General features: G+C 36.4%; 1 protein-coding gene across 1 annotated transcript; it reads right to left on the bottom strand.

The window, feature by feature from the left end:
- Positions 1 to 256: 256 nt before the first annotated feature.
- On the bottom strand, positions 257 to 1,051 carry LOC132430803 (olfactory receptor 2A2-like). The gene is given in 3 exon segments (XM_060020039.1): positions 257 to 689; positions 691 to 874; positions 877 to 1,051. Coding segments are annotated over 3 exon segments (792 nt in total).
- Positions 1,052 to 18,179: the final 17,128 nt, after the last annotated feature.

The raw sequence follows: 18,179 nt of genomic DNA, 5'->3' as shown, positions 1-18,179 counted from the left end.
TATCACCTCACACCAGTTAGAATAGGCATCATCAGAAAATCTACAAACAACAAATGCTGGAGAGGGTGTGGAGAAGAGGGAACCCTCTTGCACTGTTGGTGGGAATGTAAACTGATACAGCCACTATGTAGAGTAGTAAGGAGATTCCTTAAAAAACTAAAAACAGAATTACCATATGATCCAGCAATTTAGTTTTTTGCAACAGCAATCATATCTCTTAAGGAGAAAAATCCACCGAACCAAGTTGTACCCTGCTTCACATTGTCCGCTTTTTCTGCAATACTCTGCGGAAGGCAGCCTTCACTTGAACATTCCTTAAACTGTAGACAAGGGGGTTCAGCAATGGGTTGAAGACAGTGTAAAACAGGAAAAGGATCTTCAGCTGCTCCTCTCATTGACTATTGTCGGCGACCATATAAACCATCATGGCGATGCCAAAGTAGAACCCAACCACACAGAGGTGGGAGGAGCAGGTGGAAAAGGCTTTCTTGTGGCCCTTCTTTGACTGGATCTTCAGGATGGCCCACAGGTTGCGCACGTAGGAGACCAGCATCAGGGAAAGGGGCACAGTTAAGATAAACACACCATCAGCAAAGAGGAATATTTCATTGATCCAGGTTTCACCACAGGCCAATTTGAGGACAAAGCGAATTTCATAGAAGTGGTTCAACTCCTGGGGCCCACAGAAGAAGTAAGAGAATTACTTGTACTAGAGCCAGGGAAAATCTACATGCCCAGGAAGTGATGGCTAGGACCATGCACAATCCCCAGTTCATGATGCCAGTGTACTGGAGGGGGTGGCAGACTGCCACGGACTTGTCATAGGACATCACCACCAAAATCAGGCACTCTATAGAACCAAACTCAAAATGAGAAGCATCTGCATAGTGCATGAGAAACAGGAGATAGTATTTTTGTGTTTCAGTAGGTTTTCCAGCAAACTGGGCAAATTGCTGGAAGCATAGGATATGTCAATGATGGCCAGATGAGAAAGGAAGTAGTACATGGGGGAGTGCAGTCTGGGGTCTAGGGAAATGAGTCCCAAGATCATGCCATTTGCCAGCAGGTTGAAGGCATATAACAGGGAGAAGATACCAAAGAGGAGCAATTCCATCTCTTCACTGAGCTGGAATCCTACCAGCATGAATTCTGTATTTGTTGCCCTCCATTCCTTATGACAGTCTGAAAAGGACTGAAGTGTGATAGAAAGGTCAGAGCTGGATAGCAATGAAAACCAGAGTTACCTACCTGAAGTGAATTCAGAGGAAGCTTGTGTACTTGTCCCTACTTCACTTAGTTTTTTTCTCCAAAGTTTCTTTACCTTTTGCTTTCTTACTTGTTATTGTGAAGCAATTCAAGTTTTCATATAAGTATCAGGAATTATAAATAATACTAGTATATAGTTTACCAAATTGTTTTTTTCATGTTTGCCTTATCATTTATTTTCTCTGTATGCACATAGTATCAATTTTCTATAGACCACATAAGATTATATTGAAACCATATTCACATACTGACAATTTATTCCTAAACTCTTTTGATTTATTTCTCAATAACAAGTAAATTCACTGATCTGTTCTCAGTATAATTACCAGAATCTGGAGACATAACATTAACATAATTCACTATTCTAAATACAGCATTTTCTGCCCATGTAGTCTAAAGTTCAAATCCAGTATCACTTATCATACTCTCTAATCTTAAATAGTTAGCTTTTCTTGCCTTGACTCTGATATTTGTGAAGAGTATGAGCTCTTGTGGTTTTGTTTGTTTGTTTGTTTGTTTGTTTGTTTGCGGTACGCGGGCCTCTCACTGCTGTGGCCTCTCCCTCTGCGGAGCACAGGCTCCGGACGCGCAGGCTCAGCGGCCATGGCTCACGGGCCCAGTCGCTCCGCGGCACGTGGGATCCTCCCGGACCGGGGCACGAACCCATGTCCCCTGCATCGACAGGCAGACTCTCAACCACTGCGCCACCAGAGAAGCCCCTGAGCTCTTCTCTTGTTTTGTATAATATCTCTCAATTGCGGTTTTCCATTGATTGTCCGTGTTTTAGTCCAGATTAAAAACTTTTGGCAGAAAAATAAAAGTATCTTTCTTAATGCCTTCAGTTAATACACAGATAATGTTAATTTGGCCCAGTATTGGTGATGTTCATGTGGATTACTTGGTTAAGGTGGTGTCTCCAAGTTATTTCCATTATAAAGTTATTAATCCATAATTTTTAAGTACTTTCTTCCTTCTGGCTTAACAAACTATCCTCTACTCATCTTATGATTTCCTACTTCAGATTGGAATCAGTTATTTCATTAAAAATTGTCTCCTTTTTTTTAAAAGAATCATATTTTCAAAGCAATATCTGCTTTTATTGGATGTTAAATAATTAATTTTTATCACGATTGTTGCCAAAATTTGATATCCTTATTTAATAGGGAAATATATAATTTGGGACAGTATATAAATTGTTAAGGGGATAATGTATTCTTAATTTTATTTGTTTAATCCTGATACATCTTTACTGACTTCTTTTGGAGAAGCAAATATATTTCACTAAATTAACAAGACTGTTAAAATGATCTCAATATTATCAACATTATTATTAACAAGATGATGACATTGTACTGGAGGCGATGGCAGATTGCCACATACCTGTCGTAGGACATCACCACCAAAGTCAGGAACTTTATAGAAGCAAAAGTCTATACATTTATCTTTACCTTTTTTGTTTTTCTTTGTATTCAGAAAATTACAGACTCTTGGACATTTTATACTTAGAGCTTAAAGTTTCAATAATCTGGTTCACTGTGTGAATAAACTCATATCTACCTATGTGACATGAGATTTTGACATCAAGTTTTCTAAATCTCTTAGAAAAAGATGAAATTTGATAAAATGCTAAAGAAATAATACATATATGAAACAGATAGCTTAAGGTTATCATTGTTAATAATTTATATATACCACTTTCCATTATTCACTGTACATTTTTCATATATATAATTAAAATTATATGAATAGTATTATCTATTTCTTTCAGTTAGTACAACATCATATATATTTTCCACGTCAAATATTTCTCGGCAACATAGTCTAAACATTCACACACTATTTTGTCACACATGAACATTTTATTTAATGTATTACCTTGTTGTGTGCAATATAATGCTACAGTTTCTAAATTTCATACATTTTTGGGGTATATTTTAGTGTTTTTTTATACTAAATTCCAGGACATGGAAGTTCTAGGTCAAATCTATTCCTTCCTTCCTTCCTTCTTCCTTCCCTTTCCTTCCTTCCTTTCTTCCCTTCCTTCCTCCCTCCCTTTTTTCTTTCCATGTTCCCTTCCATGTTTCCTTTCATTCTTCCTTTCTACTCACCTACCTATCTTTCTGTCTACCCCTCTATTATAAAACAGCCTAAGTAAAATTTCTCATTTCCAATAGAAAATTTCTTCTTTACATTAAAATAATAGCAGCTCAGGAAACAAAGGTGTGAATGATCAGTACATGGTATTCTCCACTGGGGTAGTCCGGCAACTGAGCTTGGGAACTTTAAGCTATTCCTCCATGTAATTGACACTCATTTTATCCTAGTTTGTGGTAGGACAGATATTTCTATCAAAACAGAAATCCTAAGCCTAATAATTATCCATATTAGATGGTAGCCTACGAAAGTCTCAGTAAGATATAACTATATTGCAAAACTCTTACACTGTTTCAGCAAAGAAAAGAGTTTACTATAACTGTTACCAGAATTTTGTTTTCCAATATAAGAGGTTACTCTAGCAATACATTTATCTATTAGGTAATATACGGTTGTTTTGTTCTTTTGGCCATGTCAGAGCTTTATCCAGAAGAAATGTCTGCATATTAAGACTCCAGCCAAATTATTCTCAAACAATAGAGTTGGGCTAATATGAATGACCATCACTCAACCCCACTGGGGAAGTGATGTCGAGAAAGCTGCTGAGGAATAGGATACCCCTGTCACATCTCAGCAGGCAGAAGCTCCAGGAGCTGGGGTGGGGGTAGTCATTACTATAATACATTTAGTAATATAATTACAATAATATACAGTTATTAAATACATATATACACATATATAATGTATGCAATTTTTATACAAACAAGAACTAATAAAATATGCCCTATTAGATATTCCGAAAAAATACTTCTCAGTCAATTGTAAATTACAGATATGTACATCATTTAACACCCATTTATGATAAAAACCCTGCAGAAAGTAGCCATAGAGGGAACTTTCCTCAGCATTATAAAGGCCATATATGAAAAACCCACAGCCAACATCATCCTCAATGGTGAAAAACTGAAACCATTTCCACTAAGATCAGGAAGAAGACAAGGTAGTCCACTCTCACCACTATTATTCTACATAGTTTTGGAAGTTTTAGCCACAACAATCAGAGAAGAAAAAGAAATAAAAGGAATCCAAATTGGAAAAGAAGAAGTAAAGCTGTCACTGTTTGCAGATGACATGATGCTATACATAGAGAATCCTAAAGATGCTACCAGAAAACTAGTTGAGCTAATCAATGAATTTGGTAAAGTAGCAGGATACAAAATTAATGCACAGAAATCTCTTGCATTCCTATACAGTAATGATGAAAAATCTGAAAGTGAAATTAGGAAAACACTCCCATTTACCATTGCAACAAAAAGAATAAAACATCTTGGAATAAACCTAGCGAGGGAGAGAAAAGACCCGAATGCAGAAAATTATATAACACTGATGAAAGAAATTAAAGATACCATGTTCTTAGATTGGAAGAATCAACACTGTGAAAATGACTATACTACCCAAAGCAATATACAGATTCAATGCAACCCCTATAAAACTGCCAATGGCATTTTTCACAGAACTGGAACCAAAAATTTCACAATTTGTATGGAAACACAAAAGACCCTGAATAGCCAAAGCAATCTTGAGAAAGAAAAACGGAGCTGGAGGAATCAGGCTCCCTGACTTCAGACTATACTACAAAGCTACAGTAATCAAGACAGTATGGTACTGGCACAAAAACAGAAATATACATCAATGGAACAGGATAGAAAGCCCAGAGATAAACCCATGCACATATGGTCACCTTATCTTTGATAGAGGAGGCAAAAGCATACAGTGGAGAAAAGACAGCCTCTTCAATAAGTGGTGCTGGGAAAACTGGACAGCTACATGTCAAAGAATGAAATTATAACACTCCCTAACATCATACACAAAAATAAACTCAAAATGGATTAAAGACCTAAATGTAAGGCCAGACACTATCAAACTCTTAGAGGAAAACATAGGCAGAACACTCTATGACATAAATCACAGCAAGATCCTTTTTGACCCACCTCCTAGAAAAATGGAAATAAAAATAAAAATAAAAAAAATGGGACCTAATGAAACTTAAAAGCTTTTGCACAGCAAAGGAAAATATAAACAAGACGAAAAGACAACCCTCAGAATGGAACAAAGTATTTGCAAATGAAGCAAATGACAAAGGATTAACCTCCAGAACATACAAGCAACTCATACAGCTCAATATCAAAAAAAACAAACAACTAAATCCAAAAATGGGCAGAAGACCTAAATAGACATTTCTCCAAAAAAGATATACTGATTGCCAACAAACACGTGGAAGGATGCTCAACATCATTAATCATTAGAGAAATGCAAATTAAAAGTACAATGAGATATCATCTCACACTGGTCAGAATGGCCATCATCAAAAAAGTCTACAAACAATAAGTGCTGGAGAGGATGTGGAGAAAAGGGAACCCTCTTGCACTGTTGGTGGGAATGTAAATTGATATAGTCACTATGGGGAACAGTATGGAGGTTCCTCAAAAAACTAAAAATAGAACTACCATATGACCCAGCAATCCCACTACTGGGCATATGTCCTGAGAAAACCATAATTCAAAAAGAGTCATGTACCACAATGTTCATTGCAGCTCTATTTACAATAGCCAGGACATGGAATTAACCTAAGTGTCCATCAACAGATGAAGGCATAAAGAAGATGTGGCACATATATACAATGCAGTATTCCTCAGTCATAAAAAGAAACGAAATTGAGTTATTTGAAGTGAGGTGGATGGACCTAGAGACTGTCATACAGAGTGAAGTAAGTTAGAAAGAGAAAAACAAATACTGTATGCTAACACATATATATGGAATCTAAAAAACAAAACAAAAAAAAATGGTCATGAAGAACCTAGGGGCAAGATGGTAATAAAGATGAAGACCTAGTAGAGAATGGACTTGAGGATATGGGGAGGGGGAAGGGTAAGCTGGCACAAAGTGAGAGAGTGGCATGGACTTATATACACTACCAAATGTAAAATAGCTAGCTAGTGGGAAGCAGCCACATAGCACAGGGAGATCAACTCCGTGCTTTCTGACCACCTAGAGGGGTGGGATAGGGAGGGTGGGAGGGAGGGAGACTCAAGCGGGAAGAGATATCGGGATATATGTATACGTATAACTTATTCAGTTTGTTATGAAGCAGAAACTAACACACCATTGTAAAGCAATTATACTCCAATAAAGATGTTAAAAAAAAAGGAGATGATTCAGTGAAAGATTATATTTAAGAATATACCTAGATCTCAACATATATAGACAAGGGATAAATTCTTTTTTTAGATGTTTTGTTATAATTTATTCTATCCATTTTTCATCCAGTTGTACTGAGTTATAATTGGCATATAACATTTTATATGTTTAAGGTATACAGCGTAATAATTTGACTTGCATACATCGTGAAATGATTACTACAGTAAGTTTACTGAGCATCCATAATTTCATGTAGATACAGAATAAAAGAAAAAAATTATTTTTCCTTGTGAGAACTTTGGGATTTCTCTCTTAACTTTCAGATATAACATACAGCAATGTCAATTATATTCATCATGTTGTACATTACATCCTTAGATTTATTTATCTTATAACTGAAAGTTTATACCTTTGGACTAGCTTCATCCAATTCCTCCTCCCTCGCCTCTGCCTCTAGTCCTACAAATCGGATCTCTTTTTCTATGTGTTTGGTGCTTTGTTTGTTTTTTAATTGAAGTATAATTGACTTGCAACACTATGTTAGTCCTAGGTGCTCAATAGAGGGAGAAATTCTTAAAATTTTCGTTTACAAGCAAGAATGACAGATTGGGATGTTAAATATAAACATGATAAAATTTCCATAGAAAGATAATCAAGGATAGTATAGAGTTCATATTAGAAGAGGTTTCACCAGAAATGTTCCAGAACTGAAGAAAGACTGAACTTAGTCTCCAACTGATAAAATGTATTATGCAAGAGTACAATAAAGATAATGCATCCATGCGACTTCCCTGGTGGTCCAGTGGTTAAGAATCTGCTTTCCAATACAGGAGACACGGGTTCAATCCCTGGTCAGGGAACTAAGATCCCACATGCCACGGGGCAACTAAGCCTGCATGCCACAGCTACTGAGTCCGTGAGCTTTGGAGCCTGCGCCCCACAACTAGAGAGAACCTGTGCACTGCAATGAAGAGCCTGCTCACTGCAACAAACATCCCACCTGTCGCAACTAAGACCTGACACAGTCAAAGAAAGAAAAAAAAAGATAATGCATCCATAAGAACTTCTGGTAACTGAAGATAAAATGAATCTTTAGATCAAAAATTTTAGATTATGATAGATAAAAAATAAATTCTCAATAAATATAAATTAACAATTAAATGTTTGGCTGTTGTTTTCCTCTTTACAAAAAACAGTTTCCTAGGGCTGCCATAACAAATTACAGTCTTAATTTTTGTTTCATAAATTTTGTAATATTTAATAAAAGCTATAATTTCATTTGCCCCTTTAAATGTTTTGTTGCATTATTTTATATTAATTGTTTCAAGATCAAAAATAAATTTAAAAAGTCACCAAAGGTAAAAGAAAAGTATCTATATAGGAACAACCATTTCACTGACAGACTTCTGATCAGCAGCACAAGATCTGAAGACAATGAGGTACTATCTTTAATGTAACAAGAGGCAGAGAAGCTCTCAGTCAAGGATTTTATAATTGCAAGATTTCTCTTGAATAAATTAGAACAAAGTAAGAGATTTTCATATGTAAATTATAAGAGTTTAGAGCCTATAGCTCTTTAGTATACTAATAAAGATTATTCCCCAATAAGGACAGAAGTGAATTCAGAATTAATCAAATACCTACAAAAACTATTGAACAGGGCTTCCCTGGTGGCGCAATGATTGAGAGTCCGCCTGCCGATGCAGGGGACGTGGGTTCGTGCCCCGGTCCGGGAAGATCCCACATGCCGTGGAGTGGCTGGGCCGGTGAGCCATGGCCGCTGAGCCTGCACGTCCGGAGCCTGTGCTCCGCAGAGGGAGAGGTCACAACAGTGAGAGGCCCGCATACCACAAAAAACAAACAAACAAAAAACTATTGAACAATGTAATTAAATATCTTATATTTAATAACCTGAGGGCTATAAAATAATCATTATGACATTTAAAAAGGATAAAAGCAAAATTTGATAAAAATAAATGAAGTAAGAGGTATTTGGAAGAGTGCAAAATTCTTGAAGAGGCTTAAATACTGAATGATTTCAAATTTATTACAATATATTATTCATTTTGATATTAGCATTTGAAGAATAGCATCAATCAAAAAATGACATAGAATCTATGGTTTCCAAAATTACAGTGCAAATGAAACATTAAAGCATTATCAATCAAAAAAAAGAAGGTAGATGGCAAAAAACAGAAAAAGGGGAGCAAAAAAAATGGACTGATATTCAGAAAACACAAAATGTCTATTTATATCCATTACTGTATTAAATGTAAATGAATTATATTTATCTATCAAAAGATAGAGAGGATCATATCATATTAAAAACAGAAAATCCATTTATGAACACTTTGCAACAGTCACACCTAAACATAAATGCATGCAGACATACACATACATACCCAAAACCAGAAAGATGGATGATAAAATAATGAAAAAGCAAGTTTCATGTCCACAGTGACTGGTAGTAGCAATATTGATATCAGACTGAAGCACAGGTGGACATATATAAGATACCACAAAGTCATAATAAAATGAACAACCTGCTGAAAGATGAAAATTCACTGTCTATTCCCTACAAAACAATTTAGCAAATTTTATATAGAAAGAAACTTTTATTAAAATCTAAACAATCAAAAACATTATTATTAATAGTAAAATATACAAAGCTTTCCCTTTGAGTTACGAAATGATTTCAACATGCTCCATTAAAAGCACTTCCCTTAATGTTGACTCAAGAACTAGCTGGCAATAAGATAAAAAGAAGAAATAGAAGTGCTAAAATTTAAAACAGAAAATAAAATAGAATTATTGACAACACACGTGTATGTGGAAAATAAAATCTTTATAGATGACCTATTATTACAAATAAGCAAATATCCAAAAATCAGGGTTCAAGGATGATGTACAAAATGGGGGGACTTATATAACTTGTTTATGGAATGAGCATCTTGTAAAGATGGCAAATCTCTCCAAATTGTTCTATTGGTTCAATAAAATCAAAATCAGAATCCAAGTTTTTTCATGTGTAGAAATTGAGAATCTTATTACAAATTTCATGTGAAATTACAAAAGATCAAGAAGAGTGAAGGCAATTTTGAAGAATGAAGTAAAAGGACTTACTCTATGGCATATTGAGACCTACAAGGTTACAGTGCCTTTATACAGTCAATGTTGTATTGGGACAAGGATAAATAAACAGACCCATGAAATAGCACGGTTAACTCAGAAATTCAGAAATGTACACATTAACATGCGCACACACACACACACACACACACACACACACACACACACACACACATACTTGAACCAAGACAAAGGCACTGGTGTTTTTAATGAATAATGCTAGATCAATTGGCTATCTATGTGGATAAAAACTAAAACATGACTTCTGCCAGCATACCACAAAAAACAGGTAAGTTTTAGACCTATTTATAAAAGATAAAAACAAGTTTTGTAGAACATTAATTAACGGCTAATAATGAAAATCTCAGAGGGAGCAAAAATTTTTGAACAGAATTAAAACAGTATTAAAGAAAAGATTCATAAAATTAAGAATCAAACTCCTGTTTATCTAGAAGCATCATTAAGAGAGTAAGAATGTAATCCACAGAATGGAAGGAAATATTTAAAACACGTATAACCAATACAGCACTCATATTCAGAATATTTAAAGAATTCCTGCAAATTGTTAATGAAAAGAGAGATAATCCAAATTAAAGTGGGAAAAATACTTGAACAAACATTTCATGTGAAAGGTCATCCAAATGACCCGTGAGCACACTAAAAGTTTAAGAGGTACTAAACTCTCTAGGTCACCAAAGAGATGGAGATTAAAACACAAAACAATGATAGTAAAAATTCAAAAGTTTGAAACTACAAGGACTTGCCAAGGCTGTGGAGCAGGGATACATCACTGTTGACAATGTAATTTAGTGTACCCATTTGGGAAACTCTGGAAAAATTGACTATTTTTAACATAGGCATAACAATGACTCATGGATTCTACTTTCAGATATGCCCCAAATAAGTGCCTATATATATATGTTACACACATATATAAATTTATATGAATATTGTATGTGTGTGTGTGTATATATATATATATAGTTTGTATGTGAATATTCATAAGATAATTGTAACTTTTTTTCTAACTTCCAAGGGAAAATCCTATCATAGCTTATTAAAGAAGATTGAAACAAGGACTGATCTCTTTGCTCGACCTTACAGTCCATGTGACCACACAAATATTTATTGCAGGGACTCCTGTAATTAGTTTTAGAAGTGTCTGATTTAATTGATTTATTCCTAGAAAAATTAATGGCTTTGGAAAACTACTTGACAAGAATAATCTGGTCTATTTCTCTATATAAAATTTTTCTCTAGAAATAAAAAAATGAGAGTCATAGGCACATTCCCAAAACTATGTGATCAACACTGAAATCCATAAAAAGTTCTCTGATTTCAAAATCTATGAATATATATTAACTGTTTAGTTTGTGCTTGTAATTTGAATGAAATGGTATAAATGAGAAATTTGAAAATTTACAACAAAGTATTTTTGGTGGTAGAATAACCAGCCTTCTACAAATATCTTTAATATTTTTAAATGTACAAATTATCATGTCAAGATTCTGCCCATGCATAAATTGCCTATGTTTCTGAATATCTTTTCCCATCATAAATAAATATAAATATTGGTTCAAGTTTAAGGTATATCTTGATTAGGGTTCCTCCAAAAGCCAACCCTGGTACAATTATTCAACTACAAGCAGTTTTTAGGAAGTAATCACTGGAAATACAAGTAGAGGAGTGGAAAAGGGGGACAACCAAGAAAAGACAGCCACTGAGGTCTGGATGATCAAGTAGTACAAAACTCTAGTAACTGAAGTTAGATCCTAATGGAAAAATCTTGGAGCCAGTGTAGAATATGTACCTCAGTGTTAACCCACCTGGGATGGAAGGGACCTGGAGTGTCTATATACCAACTAGTATCCACTATTGGGTGACGGCCGTGAGGCGGGTGAACCAAGTATTAGGGCTCTTTTTCCCTGTGTGATGGGCTCCTAAAGTGCCTCCTGTGGCCAGGGAACCTGCCCAGACAAAGAAATGCAGGTGGTGACATATGGAAGTCAGGCCAGTGTGCACTGAAGTGGGAAGGCAAGGTGTTAGGATGGAACACTCACAGCATCAGCTACAGAATCCCTGTCTGCACATCACCTCTGAAATCCAAAATCTGATTGGACATAATCAGGCAGAGGAATAGGTGTGGTTTTCTGGTTCTAAATTGAAGAGGATAATTGCCAAAAATTTTAATAAATATTTTCTAATGATTTTTAAAAGTACAGTAGCATAGATATTTATCCACAGTTAAGTAAAAAGAAAGTTTAATTTTTTTTTTTTTTTCCCATACGCGGGCCTCTCACTTCCGTGGCCTCTTCCGTTGCGGAGCACAGGCTCCCAGCCGCTCCGCGGCACGTGGGATCTTCCCAGACCGGGGCACGAACCCGTGTCCCCTGCATCGGCAGGCGGACTCTCAACCACTGCGCCACCAGGGAAGCCCCAGAAAGTTTAATTTTTAAATTTCAAAAGTTGGCTTTACTCATACTCAACGTGCAGACCTCCTTCATATTATCTATCTCGTACCTGAAGGAATTTTATAAAACTTCTCTATTTTGATACAATACAATCTAAGGGAAACTAACTAATATTAACTCTGTTACTCACCACAAATAATATGAGAAATACATTTAAGTGCACCAGTATATGTTGAGAATGCTATGCTGTGGCAAATTTACGTAAATGAATTAAAGTTTCTGGTGTGTTTATCACATGAAACGTGTTTAGCAGATTTTCAACAATCGAAAGGCACATTTAGGATGGAACATTGATTATATATTGTGTAGAAAGTCCACTTTCAGGGGCACTCACCAAGGAAAACAATCACCGTTCAAAGCCTGAAAACTGCAGAAAAGTCTAATTTTTAATCATTGCCATTGGGGTAGAACAATAGATAATCAGATACTGATTTCAAATATGAGCTCTAACTTTAAAAAAACAAACGAGCAAATACAGCATATTGCAGATACTGATTTACTAACTTCTTAGAGTGACATATCTCTGTGTTGTGTGCCAAGGAGAATAGACCAGAGGTTTTACTATTTAATGATGGTTTCTGAGGCTCTCAAGCAGATTGAGTCAGCCAGCTTAGTAAAATGATTGTAAGCCCCTCATCCTATCTCGGTGCGTGTCTCTAACATACAAGTTTTAGATATTAATGTTACAGTTAATGTTAGCATAAACATCAAATGTTATTAGCATTAGAAGTCTCCGTGGTGGCTGCTGGTTTAATTGCCAGTTCTGGTCTGTCCTCCTGTCCTGAGTTGTCTGCTTAGGGACTTAGCAACTAAGTTTAATGTAGAATTGGCCTTCTATACAATTCAAAAGTTGACAGTTAAATCAAGTCTCCTGTAGCTTTTTCCCTTTCACCAATAGTACCCAGACAACATTGCCCAATTCTTTGGCTTCCAGACTTGTGCTCTCAAATGCCTATCTTTCTTCATTGTGTCTCCACAGAGCTCCCAGTTATCTGATATTAGCATCTATTCTAGCTCTCAAAAGATTCTATCTTTCTAACCTTTATTCTATAATTCAAGCATGTTAATATTATATGTTAAAAGAGTTCATTCATCACATTGTAGATTATATAAGAATATGCCTTACAGGAGATTCAATTAATATATTTAAATTTCTACTTAATTTTAATATATACTTAGAAATGTTTATTTAGTAAGAAAAGGATAAGCAGCATTAATAAACATTACATGACGATTATCATAGGGCTGTATGATAATCATTTGTCTTAGAACTTTTCCCATCTTACCTGGTGTCTACAGAGACTAATCACTGCTTTCCCTGACTTGCTGCAGAAGTGAAGCCCTTTGGTCCAACACCTCATACTAGCTCAATGGACTCTGACAGCTTACAAGCTCAGGTCAGGGGTACCTAGAATGCTTTTCCAGTAATTTGCTGTTAGCAAACCATCAATTTTATACAGCAGAAGTCAGATTACTATGAACATGAAAACTCTGTTAGCCTCATAATAGTAACTTGATTCTTAAGTATTATAATGCAGAAATATGGATGGAAGTAAGTAAATGATAGCAGTTTAGAGGAAGGTAGTAGGAATCCTATGCCTCACCGTAACATTACAAACACTGACAGGGTTCTCTTGATTTTATTTTTGCATTTGGTAAAATTTAATTTAATTTTACTCCTTTAAATTTAACTCCTTCCACCCATTGTCTCAGCTAGTGAGTGAGAGTAACTGTGAACATGGAAGCAATCAGATGACAATTTGTACAATCCTAATGAACACACTGAATGAGTTACTGACGTTGTGCATTTAGCTCTTTAATTTTTGCATTTGGTAAAATTTGGTAAATTTAAAAATTTCTCCCCACTGGGCAGCAAAGAAAGGAACTCCAGTGTTCTCACTTCCCTGGCAGGAGGACATTTCCAGGATGTAGTAGGAACAGATGGCCTCAGCAGAGGAAGAAATGAAAGATAGTGAAGGACAAATCACACGACATCTCCAGCTTCATCATTTGTAAGGAGAGGCAACAGCATGGCTTTTATGCCCCTTTTAGATTGAGTTTCACCAGCCCCTTCCTGTAAGTGTGACTGGGGAGGGGCCCTGACAAAGAGGAATAAGAAACCTATGTTTAGACAGCATGGGTATCAGATGTTACTCTGAGACCCCAGGCACAGTGCAAGAAAGGGGTCCCACAAAGGTGCCTTTTTCTTCTTCCTAAACCTGATGACTTCTGCCATCCTTCTGTCCTGCATTTCTGTAAATCATTAACCATTGTAAAAATAATAACAATTTGTACAAAGGGGGTTGTCCTATTTCTGGTATTTTTCTCAAATTGGGCTTGAACGTACAGGAAAACTCACAGAGATGGGGAATGGTTGGAGCTGAGTCACCTGCTTCCTGAAGCTAGTACAGTGCATTATGAATCCCAGATACCTTTTCTGCCTGATGGGGAGGACAGGACTCAGGGGGTTCTCAGGAGGTTGTAGATGTGAGGGCTTTATAGTCTGATCACCTAAAACCAACCCATTCCCCAGAGACATACCTGTGGAGACCAGGGAACAAATTACTAAGTGTCTTCTCATCATTCTCCATCTTTCCTACAAAGTAGTGCAAAACCGCAAAACCTTCCCCTCCCCTCTTGGATCTCCAGCTGTTATCCCTGAGTGTGTGTGTATCTGTGTGTGTGTGTGTGTGTGTGCATGCACACACGCATATGCACCTACTTATGGACAGAAGGAAGAACACAGGAAGAATGGCAAAGATGTCTGTATTCAAGAGGATCCTAGTATAAAAACTTTAGAGATAAGTCATTCTTTATTATGTCCCATAGTACAACTCCCAAGGATATGAAAGTATTATGTCCTTGATCTTGAAATTGTTCCTGTATCTATATCCTACTTTTGAAAAGCTTCATGATGTAATAAATACAATGCCCATGGAGCTAATTAAGGCAGCCCCTCAAAGGACTATATCTTTTTCAGGGAGTGAACAATCTGTCGAAAAGTGCAATAATTATCCAAATTTTCCATTGCAAATATTAATCATCACTTGGAAACGCATGTAGACTGAATCCTATTGCCTAAATGCTTTCCTGCTTTAAGCTGCTCCTTCAGTATTTGTCCATTTCAAAAATATATTTTCCCTAAATATATATCCCATATTTAGAGAGGCCACTGTGATCTCTGTGTTGTAAGCATAGTATTGTAAGCATTGAAATTAGTCGGTGGATGGCTTTGCCTGCATACAGAGAGCCCCAGGACAACACACAGACGTGACGATTCAGATAACTCACATTCATGAGCTTACACGTCACTTTAGGCCTTGATGCTCCCAGAAATCATACTATATTTCCCTAGTCTTCTCCCAAGTGATTTTTTTCTTATTTTCTCTTTCTTTAAACCTCCCATAACTCCCTCCACCCATTGTCTCAGTTAGTGAGTGAGAGCAACTGAGAACATGGAAGCAATCAGATGACAATTTGTACAATCCTAATTAACACACTGAATGAGTTACTGAATTTGTGCATTTAGCTCAACTTCTCTGCTCTTACTATTGAGTTATGAGGTTTTTCCCCCAGCCAATGCCAACCTACAACTCATGCTATGACTCTCACCCCTCTTGCCTACTCAAGAGTTTCTCTCCAGCAGTTTCTGTCTCTAAAGTTTCTGCTCCTATTTTGACTTGAACACGTTCGGTCAGAATCCGAAACTCTTTATTTTAAAGACACCAATCATCTATTTGCTAGATCCAATGATCAGTTCTGTTGTCATCTGACTTGACCTGCCGGCGGCATTTGACACAATTGCTCTCTCTCTTTGCAACATTTCTTCACTTCACTGTCATGATACTGTGCCCCCCACCCCCCGGCCAGTGGTCTTTCTACCTTTATAGTTGGTCCTTCTCAGACTCCATTGCTGGATCTTCAGGTCCCTCTTCAGATCTAGAAACACTGGTATTGGTCAGGGTTTATTCTTTGTTTCTGTTCACTTTCTACAGGACCTCATGAATCCCAGGGATTTCAACACATTTCATATGTCGATAACACAAAAATTAATATTGAAGCCAGGCCTCTTCCCAAAATGCAGTGGTCCAGAATAAATGTTTATCTACTGCACATCAGAGTGAATCAGCAGGCCCTTTGAATTCCTGTCTCCTAGAGTAATTCCAATGCCCTAAAGCCACCTACAAGGAGCCAATTACAAGGTTTTCTCTCATGCATTACTCTCCCTTGTTGTTAAGAGACTGCCTGGTTTATAATAGATATGATTAGAAAAAATATATATATTTTTTAAATGCACTTTTATATACTTAAACTTCTCTTTATTTTTTTCTTATCCTAGCTGTCTTTGGTGATTTTTGTCTGTTTACATATATTTTTATACTGTTAATTACACCTAAAAATATTAGTTGTATTCTCAGATGTTGATTACAAAATTTAGTCATGATTCCACAATTTGTGTTAGCGTTTAAGAGTGTAGGATCTATGGTCTAGGTTCTAATCTTAACATCAAAATTTATACTGCAACTGCCATTTCCTTTCGATATGTCATAGGTTTATTTGGTCCTCCAACCCTGGCTACAGCTTCCAGAGGCTGTAAGGATGTTGGTTTTCACTATGATTGCAGGGCTGTTTGTTTTCTAGGGAACCACAGAGCTGGGGTGTGCATGATGAGAACAGAGAAAGTTAAAACCCTGCAGACCTCACTGTTCTTAACTAGGTCAGCAGTTCTTCTTGGATGAACACTCATCAGATTTTTGCAAGCCTTTCATTTCCTGGGTTTTAAAAAAGATGATTTTGACAAATTTTGTCAGTGTGCTTTTGCTTTTGCAGAGAATTTTGGAGGGCTTTACTCATTTATTCCCACTGACTAGCGCTTTTTTTTTTTGAAGGAAATGTATATTTTTTGTCTATGCAGTGATAACATAAACTATTCTTTATACTATATAAACTTAGATTAATTTGAAGAACCTTTTCTAGACTTTCACATTACATACTCCTGCCTGAGAGCTAGGTTCTGTAGTCCTAATGACTTCTTTCATTTCAGGCCAAAATGTATTGCACTGTTCCATTGTCAATGTTTACGACACAAATTTGGGAAAGATTTAGCATACAGATGTCTTTTGCTCTTTTAAATCAATCTAATCATTAGCTTGGTTTGTAGTTTGAAGAATACATACATACACACACACACACACACACACACACACACACACACTCTTCGTCCACAAAATGGCATTTATTTCCCCATGGTTTTAATTAATTTTAAGGTAAAATTTGATTATGTGCTCCTTTTAATGGATCTCAAAGAACTGTAGGCTTGGGAAACTTAATAAGGAATTCTGATGTGACTGTGGGAGTTAAACTGTAAATATTTTTGTCTTTTATTCAAAGGATGACCTTATTTTCTGGAAGATCTCATTATTAAGACTTACAATTAAGAGAAAGAAATTTGTTCCCAAACTTGAAAAAAATTTTCATGGTGGAGACTTTTCTAATAGCTTTTTAAATAATCTATTCGATAACTGATTTCCATATGGCATTACTTGGCACTCTTTTAACTGACATTTATTGATTATTTCTCATAACTCTGAACTAAAGTGTTAATTTTCTTGGGGATCCATATCAAAATACCTCAGACTCCATGCTTTCAATAAGAGGAATAGGGCTTCCCTGGTGGCGCAGTGGTTGAGAGTCCGCCTGCTGATGCAGGGTACACGGGTTCGTGTCCTGGTCTAGGAAGATCCCACATGCCGCAGAGCGGCTGGGCCCATGAGCCATAGCCGCTGAGCCTGCGTGTCCAGAGCCTGTGCTCCGCAATGGGAGAGGCCACAACAGTGAGAGGCCCGTGTACCGCCAAAAAACAAAAACAAAAACCCAATCAAGAAATGGGGAGAAGGCTTGAATAGACATTTTTTTCAAAGAAGACATACAGATGGCTAACAGGCTCATGAAAAGATGCTCGGCATTGCTAATTATTAGAGAAATGCAAATTTAAACCAAAATGAGGTACTTCCTCACACC

Source organism: Delphinus delphis, chromosome 9 (assembly GCF_949987515.2).
Source record: "Delphinus delphis chromosome 9, mDelDel1.2, whole genome shotgun sequence".
Classification (NCBI taxonomy): domain Eukaryota; kingdom Metazoa; phylum Chordata; class Mammalia; order Artiodactyla; family Delphinidae; genus Delphinus; species Delphinus delphis.
Note: the sequence above shows the minus strand (reverse complement) of the source record. Positions and strands in the feature narration are given on the sequence as shown.